Here is a 13,420-nt window from a genome sequence, read left to right as displayed (position 1 = left end):
TTTTCTGTTGTCTGTTATATAACGTTAGTGATGCTCGTTTCAATTCATTTCTTAATCAGCTAAACAGGTCAGTTAAGAAACAGTCAAATATTAAGTTAAATTTGAAAACGGTTTAAAAAAAAATATCCCCATTCCAAAATGTCACATGACAATCTCATTGGCTCACGGAGTTATGATGTCACTACACTTTGATCCTTTGAAGTTTGTCCTTAAACAGGGGTGACACACAGCAGTTTTTTAGTTCGTGTCTTCGCAGCATTTGTGTTTGCAGCCTTCACACGTTCACCACAGAAACTTTTGGAAACCTTTTCAGAGTTGTCGTGTACAACCTTCAACATGTATCCAACAAGACACCAACCAAGGCAAAAAGATTACGCCGCTTCTCCTTCCTGTCGTGGCCAGCCAATTTCCCCAAATGACCTCTTAGCCGTCCAAAGGGCATTACATGACAGTAAGAAGGAAAACTACCACCTCCAGAATAAAATTCAACAGATTGAAGAAGAGAAACTTCAACTGGAGGAGAAGTGTAGACAGATGGAAGCGCAAAATAAGAACCTGGAAGAAAGACAAAAACGCCAGCCCGACATAAATATTATTAATGAGGGTTGGGGAATCAAGTTTGGACAAGCCCGAGAGCAGATTGTCTTCCTAATTAAGGAAAACAAGCAAAAGAGCGTGGAACTAAAGGAGATGTCCAACCAGCTTAAAGACAGCAAAGCTACTGTTGAGAAGACAGAATGGGATCTCCAATATATGGACCAAATGAATCGGCTGCTCCAAACAAACTTCGATGAAGCTGTGAAAAAAAATAAAGAAATCCTCCAACAGAAGGAAGAACAGGAGAAAAGGCAAAGAGACATGGAGCACAAACTCAAAGTCACGGAGGAAAAATACAGAACGCTGAAAGAGAAGGTGGATGATACTCTGCGCCAAAATAAAGACCTTCTTCACGAGAAAAAGCAACTAGAAGGGGAAAAAGAAAAACTGGACAAACAATGCTCGCACATGCAGAAAAGGATGGAGCAAATGGCGAGAAACAACTCCGAGCTCACTAAGGGGATATTGTTGGAATACAACAACTTGAAGCGCAAACACACTGAAATGCAGGCGCAAAAGCAAGAACAAGACAACATACATGACGACCTGCAGCGTACGCTCCAAGATATCCACAAAAGAAATGAGGAGCTACAAGACATGTACAAAGAAGTACAACAGAGAAACGCAGACATGCACAAGGACAAGATAATGCAGGAGGAAACATCCAAAGAGCTCAGGGAAAAGCTTGAAGAAAAACAAGCAACGTTGGAAGAGGTGGAGAAAACATGCAAGAAGCTTGAGAAACAAAACGTAGAAACCATCGATGAGTTGAGAACCCTCATCCTGGAAAAAAAAGCTCTTGTAGAAAACTGCATGAAAAAGAAGAACAAACGCTTCCGCTGGCCCTGGAGGAGGAACTCTACTGCTTCCTCAGCAGGTGTAGCCTCGTCTTGCTCCACCTCTGTTCACCTCCCCAACCAGTCCCGGCAGTTGACTGTCCCCTCCTGAGCCTGGTTCTGCCGGAGGTTTCTGCCCGTTTAAAGGCAGTTTTTCCTCCCCACTGTCGCCTAGTGCGTGCTCAGAGGGGATTGTTGGGGTTTTCTCTCCTCTACCTTGTTTCATTATTTACTTAACTTTTTGTGCTTACTTCATTTTACCTTGTTTCATTATTTACTTAACTTTTTGTGCTTGCTTCATTTTACCTTGTTTCATTATTTACTTGTTAACGTTTTGTTCTTACTTCATTTTACCTTGTTTCATTATTTACTTCTTAACGTTTTGTTCTTACTTCATTTTACCTTGTTTCATTATTTACTTGTTGACGTTTTGTTCTTACTTCATTTTACCTTGTTTCATTATTTACTTCTTAACGTTTTGTTCTTACTTCATTTTACCTTGTTTCATTATTTACTTGTTGACGTTTTGTTCTTACTTCATTTTACCTTGTTTCATTATTTACTTGTTAACGTTTTGTTCTTACTTCATTTTACCTTGTTTCATTATTTACTTGTTAACGTTTTGTTCTTACTTCATTTTACCTTGTTTCATTATTTACTTGTTTAACTTTTTCTTTTTCAACTTATTCATAAAACAATAAACCAATTGAATTTATCCTTTGAGTATTTTTCATCTTTTCATCTATAACTTTTTCAAACATTCATATCTGTCGTTTATCTTCTTCTTGAAACCTCATAAATGGTGAAGGAAAAATCCTGGAACATGGTTTGAAACACTGAAATTGTTTCAGCTGAAACCGGCAAAGTCATACGTGTGTGTGTGTGTGTGTGTGTGTGTGTGTGTGTGTGTGTGTGTGTGTGTGTGTGTTACTCTGTACATGAAACAACTTTGTAGAAAACCATTTTCCTGTCGAAACATTAGCAAACACAAACAAAGTGTTATTAACAAACGAATTACTAATATCCCTCTCTATGATAGTGATTTATTTTCTTACGGGATTAAAACTGTAAATTTTACCAAACTAAAGAAAGTAATACAAAGTAATAAAACTTTTTATCATTTAGTTAAGATCCAACATCCATTCTTTTCATAGTTGGTTGCTACCACCAGAGGGCGACATGGAGTACTTTTACCCATGTAGAGAAACATAAACGCTCATATATTACACACGCACCAACATTTTACTGTCTATTACTACATCAGTCTGTTTACATTAAACTGATATTGATAAATAAACTCACAAATATAGCTTCATGAATTTGGTAACGTCCTGTAAGTCATATCGTCAAATGCTTTTGTTCCAAAATAAAAAGGCTGTTGAAATAATGATTGGTGTGGTTTTTACAGGTGAATGAGCAGCAGAATAACTACAGAGAATCTGTGAATACATGAATGACCTTTTGTAATATGCCTTTAGCCTATTAGTGCCCTGAAAGAGTGGAGATTTTACCTATTTTAGCAAAATGATCTACAAACTGTATGGGTGAATATAGGAGCTTGTTAACAGGTTAGCATGTCCAACTAACAGACAGGAAAATGAGCTATGTATTTTTTAGATATCATGTTATCAGCTGACCACTGAAAGCTCTTTCTGCATATATCTTCTACACGTTCTGTCTCTTGTCACGTGTGTGTTTATATTTAAATCATGTATGTTGATTATTTAAATATGCTTTTTCATTCATTTTTAAAAAATGTCAACAGCTGTCGTTTACAGATTCATTGTTTACTATATGCTATATATATATATGAACATGAACAAAACTGAAAACACTGGGTCACCGACCCAGGAACCCTGACAATATGTATTTTACCTGGTTAATGTGTGTGGCGGGGCGTGGTCTGCAGCGCCGCTGCAGGGGAGGCGGACGCACCTGAGCGGCACCCGCGATCACGCCTCGGCGCCTTAACGTCTGTGCTCTCTATGCTGTTGTGTTGGTATGTGTCGGGCTGTGAGCTTTAACACCGGCTGTATGCATACAGCAACCGTGTGTGAAAAGTGGTCAATAAAGAGAAGCTGTAAAGCGTGTTCATGGAAACATCGTTGGGTCTGCCGTGATATGTTTACAATGGGACTTCTGCTCCTGAATCTCTGCGCACAGCGTCTGCAAATCGGAGCTGTATGAAGTCACTTTCATCTTTACGCAGGACTGTAAGCTGTCATCTGTGAGGCGTGAGCGGTGTTTGTTTTTAACATAGTTCACGGTGGAGCTGCTGACATAATGTGGATCCGAAGATTGATAATTAGCCTACCTGGGGTTGAAAGTCTCGATAAATGCACGGCGTTTCGGCGGGTATATCGGCTTCCGCAAGTGTGACGCTTATTTTGAGCGTTCAAAAACTAATAGAATATAATTTTATATTTATATTTCAATATCACAGTAATCTTCCAATTTAGAACTACACTGAAAAAAAGGGACTGGCCATCTCTTGGATTTATGTAAGCATCTTGCATGTATTTAACACAATTGCCTCATGTTTTAAAGATAAATGTAACTATATAGTGTAAAAACTACATGATATGCAGAAAGGGTGTATTAAATTGTTTATATCATGTTCAGGTGAAGTAAGTCAATAAGATAGCAACGTTAAATCTCGTGAAACCACGCGTGATTTCATCTCGCGGGCTTTGGATCGTGGTTTAAAAAATGCATCCATCTCAGTCAAGTCGAGCAGCCAACTCTACGTTTTTTGGTATGTCTTGATTTTTTGAATTAATATTTACCATATTTCAGCCAAATGTAGTTAAACGTCTAAAGTGCCGCCATGTAACATGCTAAAAAAGAGCCGTTAGCTTATTTGCTGTTTTATCTGTTATCAAAGAATTGGCGCTTTTTCATTTGAATTTGTCTTTGGCACAAGAGCCGTAATATCACATTAAACCTAATTACGAGGCACTCATAACATAATTTGGTTTTCTGTGTGAATAGATTTGTCAACTGACTCTTCAGTTACATTGTGTATTTACTGCACCGTGGTGTTAGTGAGATTTTGGACATTGAACAGCTTTAGCTAATATCATCAGCGGTATTATGCTAGCTTACATCCCTACCCCTCCTGCCCTCACCTGCTGTCCTTTTGTTTTTGTTTTTGTTTTTGTTGATGCACATTGAGAGACCACATCTATTCTGCATTTCACCAGGAGTCAGCTGATGGATTGTGGGTTCAAGGTGTTATGGTAAGAAAGTATATTCTATTTTCGCTTAAGGTTTCTGTAACTTAATTATAATAGGTTTTTTATAATTATTAGGTGCATGCATACTCAAATAGACCACCCTATTAATACAACTGAGAAATCCAAAATCTGCCATAGGTTTGACTTATACCTGTATGTATTGTCAGAAAGGTGATTACTGGACTCACATTAATGCACACTTGAACTAAAATGAGGTTGTAACTTGTGGGTTCTTGGGTTGCAAATCAGAAATAAACATCTTTGGATTTTTTTAATCCCATAAGATCTGGAAACACAGTTTTTATTCAACAAAACATTACTGATTATTAACCAAGCACAGTGCCTGCTGTTATTTCAAAATAATTTTATGTCATTTCAGATGAAATGCAGCATTCCAGTGCATCCCAACCATGCCTTTACAGGTTTCTGACGGAGCTGAGTTTCTCTCTGACAGTCTGCTGAAAGTGTTTGCAAAGTGATCGGGGGAACAGGGCACAAAGCTAAAGGATGTAGCTGCCATGATGATAGTAAGAACTTTAAAATTCTTTAACTACAAAGTGTATATGTATTGCATTAGGTCAGTAAAAGATTTTTATGCTGCATCCATTGAAACAGTCAACTATTACCCGTGAGTACTGATTCCACCGAAAGGATGCCATAATTTTCGTCATGCATTTACTGGCCCACTGAGAAAAATTGATCTTTTTAAAAAAATAAATGTTCTGGAAACTATATATCCATAAAGTTGATGTCAAACAGGAACTTTTGATATTGCTTTGTAGATGCTGGTGTTGCATGTTGACTGGTTTAAGTTTTGGTCTGGGATCATTTTCTTCTGTGCTACTGAAAAGTTCACAAATATCTGTTTTCTTTGTTATAATACTTTAGGATGACATTAATGCTCAAAGGGAGTCTCATCAAAGTGCTCCGCATCTGTGTGAAAGACAATTGCAACATCTTGGTGCAGGAGTTCATGGTGAGTGTTTTATGAGTAGATTGTGGCTTTGCAACATTTTAAAATGCATTTAGTTATCCACTTGATCCTCATTGGACCAGTTAGGACCAGTAGTCCTCTTTAATAATTTGAAGTTCACATGAGGCCTGGTAGTGAACTCAGCCGCCGGCCCTTGAGGCCCCACCCCTGTATTAGGGGTCACATCAGTGTGAAAAAACTTTAAATTTGTCATTCTAGTGAACAAAGGAAAATCCCACCAATATTTACATTAGCTTTTGTTTGAAAAAAAAAAAAGACCAACAGCTAACCAAATTGTGGGGCTGAAAGTCTAAATTCTAACATCTTCTGAGTGACAAAACCTGGATTTCTGATGGGCCGGTGTCTTTCTAAGAAAAACTAATGTAAAGCATTTGAAATTATGTTTTTCACCCTCTCTTAGAAACTCTGTTAGACCATGAATGGCAGCATGGCAGGCCACTCTTTGGCTATAGCTATTTACTATGTTGCTTGCATTGGTTTAAATTACTCTAACATTAGAACTGGTAGATTCAAAAGAGATGAGTTTAAAAAGGAATCTTAAAGAAATGTTTTGTGTTTAACCAGGACTTGACTGAGGCCACTGCACAGATTGAGAAAACCACAATGAACATCTGTCTCCAGAGGATACACCAGGCAATGACTTTTCTGACGTTGGCATCATCATCGAGGGTATAGTAGTTCTTCAAGATCTGGATAACGTGACCTTTGCAGTAGCCATGCTGTTTGGACCTTTTTTATTCCTTCAATATGAGTTACCCATCACAACTCTGCTACACTTTTGAGGTGATTCAAAGGGTGGTAATGGAGTTGGAAGCAACTCAGCTCTCAAGAAAAGCTCACAACTAAGACAAAACTGCTCCTGCAACGAAGCTCACTGTTATGCATGTGAGGTGACCAGCTCTAGGTGAGAAGACATTTAAATCTCACACTTGTTCTGCTGCATTTTTGAAGCTCAATTCCAGGAACAGATCGCAGGGTTCATTTTTATATACACTGCAACTGCCATGAGGACGAGCCGTTTTTTTGTTGTTGTTGTTGTTTGTTTTTCCTTTTGCTCTGTACAAGTTCTCTGTTTGGCAGCATTTTTAAATTTCTCTTTGTATTTTTTCTTTCTTTTACTAGTGAAGAGATGTAGCGTGAACAGTTATGCAGTCTAAATATCCCATATGGGCCGTGTGAAATGGTATTTTCAGTTTCATTCAGTTGAAGTAAGGAACGTTGAATATTTCTAAGCTTGCTGTTTTGAACCAAGATGTCACAGTATGATCAGTGCCGTAATTTTTGACAGTCACTGTATCAATGTTATTTTTGCATCTCTTGAATAAAGGTTTTGACCTGCAAGTGCTAATTTCTTTAGTTATTGGGGTAAAATGGGTAATGTTAATAGGAAGGTGTTTGCCAATTCAGTAACCTAATGTTAATGGAAACTAACATTACCTCAAATTGTTTAGTTATAATTGTTGTTTAACTGAATCTTGATGTCAGAGGCCTTAAATAGAATGTTTTGTATTGTTCTTTCCCAACATTTTTCAAAAGAAACAGTCTAATTTCTTTGCTGTGATTGATTCCAGAGAACACGGAAGAACTGACATTATTTAACTGTTGGTTTATATACACTCAAAAAAATCTGTTGTTGGATGAACACAATTTAATCATGGCACCCTTTTTGCACACAATTTAACCAAGTACAATAAACCCTTTTCGATCATGTCAAACCAACACATTTAGCATTTGGTGGTTTAATGTAATCAAATTACGTTGGATCAACATACTATACTTACATTGATTTGAACTGATTTATTTAAGTATGTGGAGTGAAATTTGTTTTAATTCATTCTACACAATTTAAAAAGTTTAGGAAAACAGAATTAAATCGTGTTGTTTCAACAACTACTTTGTTAATCAAGGCAATTATTTCACTCATTTCAACCAAATTATTTCAATTAGATTTGTTTACATTTGTTACACATTTAGAAACCCACTACTTTACAAAAAAAGTCACAATCAGATTATGATAACATTATCTTTATTAACTGGATTTAATGGACAATATAAAAGCTTACCATTTTTGTACACCTGCAAGCATTATGCCACTTCAAAAGGTAAAACATTAGAATACTTATTTACATGTTGGAACTAAAGCTTCCACAACTAAAAACAGATGAAAAATTTGCTCAATATATCGACTGCATTTTAAAAAATTAAACTAAAAGATAAAAATACATCTCCCACTTGGCAAGTTAAAACATGTGACAAAATAGAATTGTGTGAATTTGGAAAAATAAAATAAAATAATTAGAAATAATTTGGGGGCAATACAACAACAACAAAAAAATCCATAGGTGATGAAAATCTATATTTGTTTGGTGTATCTCATTGAAATAATTATTAGTTTGACCAATTTTTATATTTCTGTATTTATTTTTTTAATTTTGGTTGCAGTCCTCCACAGCCAACAATATAGTTTTGCTGTGTTTTAAAACATGCTAGCAAGCAAAATGGACACAATAATACAGTGAACTTAACAGGTGGCAGTGGTCTTAAACTTTACAGGCCATTGACACATAAACACAACATAGTACTTCTGTCAGTACTTCTGATCCATTTTGAGCCATCTATATAAGGACAAACAAAAATCATCTGCAGTGCTGTATAAAAGGTGAATTGCCCAACAGAGAAAATCCAAAAACTTAAAAAAATATATTTTTTAAATGAAAGAAAAAAAATAAAATATAAACAACTCAAATATTAACATTATATATTGGAAATCACCATTGCACCAATGAACCATTCAAGACCTATCAGTCATTTTCAAGTGCTCTCACCCCATAAGCTTGTTTTTTAGAAACTGTAGCTTTGAAGAGAGATTTTGTCCATCAAGATTTAAAAGTATCTTCTGGAGGACTTCAAAGGTGCATTTAAGTTCTGGTGGGTAGCTCAGGTTCAAACAGTATATGAGTCCAAACAACAGAGCACATGCTCGTGCAATGTTACCCAAATCAGTGTTAGCCTCCACACCCTCAATCAGGACACCAAAGTCCTCTGGGTCATCTTCAGGTTCAGCACCCTCCTTCTGGATGACGTACACCCCCATCACAGTTTGCTCCATGCAGCTTTTTGCCTCGCTGTCCGTATCCTACATGAAAAAATATATGACAACAAAGTAAAAATTAAGAGATTGTTTAAACAACTGTTTCTATGCTGTTCATAAAATCCAAGTAGTCAAAGTAATAAACAGAAAATTACACCACTAAAAAAGTTGTTAGTAATTACTCCAATACGTAAATGATAAAATACACCTCTCATGTCAAAAGAGGTGGCATAATTGACCTCTCACCGGCCCCTCCCCCGAAAGGGCCATTGTCCAATTACACATTATAGCAACCGTTACTGTGTCTGACAAACATTAACCTCAAGCAAGATGGAGAAGCGGTGTGCCCACCGATACTCCGAGATATTGTGTCTGGAGGAGTTGTGTTCTTTCCATTCACAAAGTCAAAAACAACGTGAATGGATTAAACAGTGTGTATGGCCCCACTCCCAGGTAAATGTACCGAACATTATGAAGCATGTCTGCTTGCACATTCGGGTACCCGTTGGTGCGCAGAGGGAACCATTTGTTTGTCGGACGTAGCAAGAGTAACTTAGGGGGACAGGACTCGAGAAAAGGCTAATTCAGCTGCTAAAATAAAACAGTTATAGAAGTGTTAGTACTAAACAGCTCAAAGTTCATAGACATTTCTATTTACAAATACTGATGACCATAGCAATGAAAAAACAACAGGACTTGTTTTAAGTACAGATTCAAAAGCAATATTGTCTTGATGCATGTTAAATGCATTGTATGTTTGTGTATCAAGTTTAACTACGGTATGCATAAATTTCTTTCCTTCCAATACCAAATTCCAGAAATTCTTTATTGCAACGCTTAATACTGTTTGGTATTCAAGACATCCTTTCCCCAATACCAGGTGACTTGTTGTTAATCTCAAAATTTTAATTTTAACGATTTGCATTTGAGGCAACGTCACAATTTGTATGAGATTGTTACAGACAACATGCTGTCACAATGGCTCACCAAGTACTCCTTTATTAACTTCTCATAGTCTTCGTTTAGGTGGATGCACAAAGACTTCAAGATGCATGCTCGTCTGGTATGAATGTTATCATGCTGGAGAGGAGGAGGAGATAATATGAGCCAAAACCATTCTGTTTTTCTTAAAGCTAGGGTAATCAGTTAACTTGCATAATTATTCTTTAGGTTAGAACCTGGCATGTACCACTTGTTAAGCCGAAACAAAATTGACAACTTCATCTCCAAATAAAAGTTATTTTTGCTGCCTATGACAAAGTCTACTCAATCCTAATACAAACCTTGGAGATGGCAAGCATGAGACCTCTTATTTTCTTTTTATGTGTCCCTCCTTTGGTCAGAAAGATTTCCATTAAGCGTGGCGCGTATTGGTCAAGCTCGGCAAAGAAAGTAGATAGCAGAGGCTTTGTGGTGATTTGCAGAAACTCCTTGTCAATCTGCAATAGAGAACAAATACATTGATTAAAAACTCAACTGTATATTTCACTCACTTCACATCTAAGCTGACTAAAGCTGCTTTTAGAAGACCATGCAGACATCAGTGCTGTCTGTGTAGGACATGAATCAGTCTGTGTCAGATCCTGAATTTGAAATTTCCACTAAAGTCACAAGTAAGAGGCAAGTGGAACCAAGATCGAGACCGTTTGCTTTTTGAAGTTTGCAAAGACTGCTAAATTGCACCAGTGGTAGTTCACTCTTTGCAACATAGTACACTGTTCTAAACAGATTTTTCAGGTTTATTTTTAGTATAATGTTTGCAATTGGTGTTTGTTCTGGGAAAGATATTGCAGACTGAGCAATAATCCATTTCTAATGGGGGCCTTTCTTAAAATGACTGGTCCCAGTAACAAAGGCGCTTGTCGACTTAGAAATCGAGGGAAAACCAACAACACACCCGGCAGAACATTATGTTATTTACACGGGTGCACATAAGTGGTCCGCATGTGCGCATTCGCTGTCAAAATAAAAGACGCGCAACAGATAAGAAGTTGCAACGCGCGTTTGCATCCATATAAAAGGCAGTGTTTTTGTCCGCTAGAGTGGGATTTTCACGGCACATTCTGCACCACATCTCTGTGCGTTCATCATTTGTTTGAAGCCAGCTCACCTCCTGCGACCACTTTTCCGAGAATACACGCTTCTTTTGTGGTTCAGACTCCTTCTGACATTTGTTTGGAGGTGGAGGAACACCAAAGTAATTGCTTAAACGAGCTTCTTCGACATATTTAAGAGTTCTAAACAAATATGTCCTCCTCCAGAAAATCTTATGTACGCAAACACGCGTTGCAACTTCTTATCTTGTGCGCGTTTTTTATTTTGACAGCAAATACGCACCTGCGGACCACTTATGTGCACCCCTGGTTATTATTTAGCTTGTCATATTGCAGCCACAGAAATTCTTTTGTCCATGAAACCATAAAGCTGCACTTTCTTTTTGCCTTATAGTCTGATTTGTCATAACTTCTCCGTTTTGTGGTAAGCTTTTCTTTGGCTGTCACTTCTTCACCCTGACCTGTCTTATTTGGCTCAGCAGAACTAAAATATATATCCTGCTGCTTTTACACCCACTCACATAAGCTCAGCGATTCTCTGCGCGATCAACCTCTCACATGTTTAAGCTGCGGGAGATTTCACTTGTCATGTTTACATAGTAAGCTAACGATTGATAAGACAATGTCAGAGGAATTGGTGCACAAATTATCATCACTCACCAATCAGTACTGTCACTCTCTATACACAGTTCGCGCAATTGCAAAGTGAAAGCAAAAAACAAGTGCAAATTCAAACGCAATTTCAATATGTCACATATTGACAGTGGCTCACTGATGCCAATGACATAATTACCCAGCTACATTTCCGAAAGAATGCAAAAGCATTGACATAATTTTCCTTCCTATGACAGCCCGACGGGCAGGGCAGAGATAGATTTTGGTAGCCCGACTGGAAAAATCGCTAGCCCCGGGACGTCGGGCTAGCGATTTTGCGAGCCCTGTACAGTGTTTCAATAATTTGTACCTACTACTCTCCCTGATGGAACAACGCTTGCACTGCCACATACAAGTCACTGAAAGAAAAAAAGAAAAGCAGTTTTAAGGATGGTTTTATTGGCACCTTTTTTTCACTTTGATTAAATCAATCATAAAAAATATATGATGGTAAAAGGCTTACCATGTATTAAAGAGGAGGCACAAACAATCAGAAAAAGGGGTCAGCTTTCTTTGTGGTGTTACTATGATAAAGAAAACAGACAAAATTATTTTATAAAAATTCCACAGTGGATTTTTTTTTACTTTGTTGCAAATGTATAAAAAAAATACAAATACATATAAATACCTCTTGCAATATAAAATTCACAGATAAATATCCAATCTGTTGCCAAATGTAATAGCAGTGTTTCACACTATGCAATAAAGATGCTGGTAGTTGCGGTAAAGGTCCGACAGGCAATTTTCATAACTATCCGCCATTGCCTTTTCCTTTGACCTCGTGTTTATGCTCTTTTCCCCATGCACTAGTATTCAAGTCAATTCGAAGGATGCAGCCCCTGAATTTGGACACAGCTAATATTTAGCAACTCGCGCATGCTAGTTTAACTTGCATTACTGCGCGAGGCCGAATGCTTAAAATAAAAGGAGAGAGAAAGAAAGAAAGAAAAAATGCAAATGATAATAAAAAAAGTGAACAAAGACCATGTCTTGCAATAACCGTCATTTAAAACCAAAGTGAATGCTAAGAGAGCTAGGTAAAAGTTCAATGAGACAACCATACTAGCTTTAGCTAACTTCATTTACTTTGAAAGTGAATTACAAACGTGTTAAATATTGAATTAAACATATCAATAACCGCTAAAAACACTATAAGACTAACTGCAAAAATGGGTAAAAAAAAAAAAAAGAAAGAAAAACAATGAAGTGGAAATGCTAATAATAGTATAAATATACCCAGAGCGGATTAGAAATCAGGTATTAGACGGTACCGATTGGCACCGTCTAATACCAGATTTTCACTGTATTTGCTCCACTCCCGCTGTCTAATGACAACTTACACATTTGGAATTAAAAACATTGTTGAACAATTAACGGACAGAACAATTTCGTTTGACCAAGATATTTTGAGTTATTTATTACTTACCTGTATTGTGGAAGATTCCGCAGAGGGAAATGGCAGTTCACTGAACACATATAACTTTCTCCGCGTTCCCGCCTCTTCACTTCTGGGAAGTTTGAGCATGCGCACTAGGCATCGGTTTTAGAGTTGTTGATTTAAAATAATTACAATTAATTGAACTGAAGAATGCAAATCTAGTTCATTAAACTTTTTGTTATTTTATGTTAAACCAACAACTGATAATGATTTAAAAACCTAAACTCAATATGTTCATGTTAAATAGACAAATGTCTATTGACTTAATCAAAAAACTGCCTTAGTTGACTTTTTTGAGTGTAGATTCAGTAGTGGAGTAATGTCAGTTTAATTCTTTACCTACTGTCAATGCAGTGAAATTAGACATTTTGTTTTGAAAGGTTACTGGTGGATGCCAGCAACCATCTTGGAAGAGAACAATATAATCTGTTATAAGGCCTCCATTTGAAAATTGTGTATTTGATACTAGAATATAATAGCAAAATGTAATTTGAAGATAACATGTAGTATTTAAGTGACC

General features: G+C 37.0%; 2 protein-coding genes across 8 annotated transcripts; one reads left to right on the top strand and one right to left on the bottom strand.

The window, feature by feature from the left end:
• Positions 1–209: 209 nt before the first annotated feature.
• On the top strand, positions 210–7,004 carry LOC146705858 (uncharacterized). Of its 4 annotated transcripts, none has more exons than XM_085463722.1 (5): positions 210–4,188; positions 4,637–4,672; positions 5,049–5,196; positions 5,558–5,645; positions 6,228–7,004. In XM_085463722.1, the coding sequence occupies exon 1, from the start codon at positions 337–339 to the stop codon at positions 1,543–1,545; it is 1,209 nt and encodes a 402-aa protein (XP_085319848.1). In that variant the 5' UTR covers positions 210–336; the 3' UTR covers positions 1,546–4,188; positions 4,637–4,672; positions 5,049–5,196; positions 5,558–5,645; positions 6,228–7,004. The 4 variants fall into 4 exon arrangements, 3 of the variants coding, with proteins under 3 accessions (XP_085319848.1, XP_085319846.1, XP_085319845.1); XM_085463720.1 differs by having other exon boundaries at positions 4,609–4,672; XR_014921417.1 differs by having other exon boundaries at positions 3,902–3,934; positions 4,056–4,672.
• A 668-nt stretch (positions 7,005–7,672) lies between these two features.
• Positions 7,673–13,202, bottom strand: LOC146705857 (uncharacterized). 4 transcript variants are annotated; one of them, XM_085463715.1, is made up of 6 exons: positions 12,889–13,202; positions 11,926–11,986; positions 11,773–11,821; positions 10,038–10,193; positions 9,742–9,834; positions 7,673–8,799 (listed from the first exon to the last, which is right to left on the bottom strand). In XM_085463715.1, exons 4-6 carry the CDS (start codon positions 10,107–10,109, stop codon positions 8,485–8,487), a joined length of 480 nt encoding a protein of 159 aa, XP_085319841.1. In that variant the 5' UTR covers positions 10,110–10,193; positions 11,773–11,821; positions 11,926–11,986; positions 12,889–13,202; the 3' UTR covers positions 7,673–8,484. The 4 variants fall into 4 exon arrangements, with proteins under 4 accessions (XP_085319841.1, XP_085319843.1, XP_085319842.1 ...); XM_085463717.1 differs by having other exon boundaries at positions 11,777–11,821; XM_085463716.1 differs by lacking the exon at positions 12,889–13,202 and adding an exon at positions 12,091–12,624.
• Between the last annotated feature and the right edge of the window lie 218 nt (positions 13,203–13,420).

The sequence above is a fragment of the Copadichromis virginalis genome, linkage group LG7 (assembly GCF_057382275.1).
Source record: "Copadichromis virginalis isolate Kocher_CV1m ecotype Utaka linkage group LG7, C_Virginalis_male_GT1.1, whole genome shotgun sequence".
Classification (NCBI taxonomy): domain Eukaryota; kingdom Metazoa; phylum Chordata; class Actinopteri; order Cichliformes; family Cichlidae; genus Copadichromis; species Copadichromis virginalis.
Note: the sequence above shows the minus strand (reverse complement) of the source record. Positions and strands in the feature narration are given on the sequence as shown.

Coding starts and splice junctions, on each gene's coding strand:
- LOC146705858 (XM_085463722.1), top strand. CDS start 337: ATGTATCCAACAAGACACCAACCAAGGCAAAAAGATTACGCCGCTTCT.
- LOC146705857 (XM_085463715.1), bottom strand. CDS start 10,109: ATGGAAATCTTTCTGACCAAAGGAGGGACACATAAAAAGAAAATAAGA. Junction 9,835..10,037: donor TCATGCTTGCCATCTCCAAG/GTTTGTATTAGG, acceptor CCTCCTCTCCAG/CATGATAACATTCATACCAG. Junction 8,800..9,741: donor AGTTAATAAAGGAGTACTTG/GTGAGCCATTGT, acceptor TTTTTCATGTAG/GATACGGACAGCGAGGCAAA.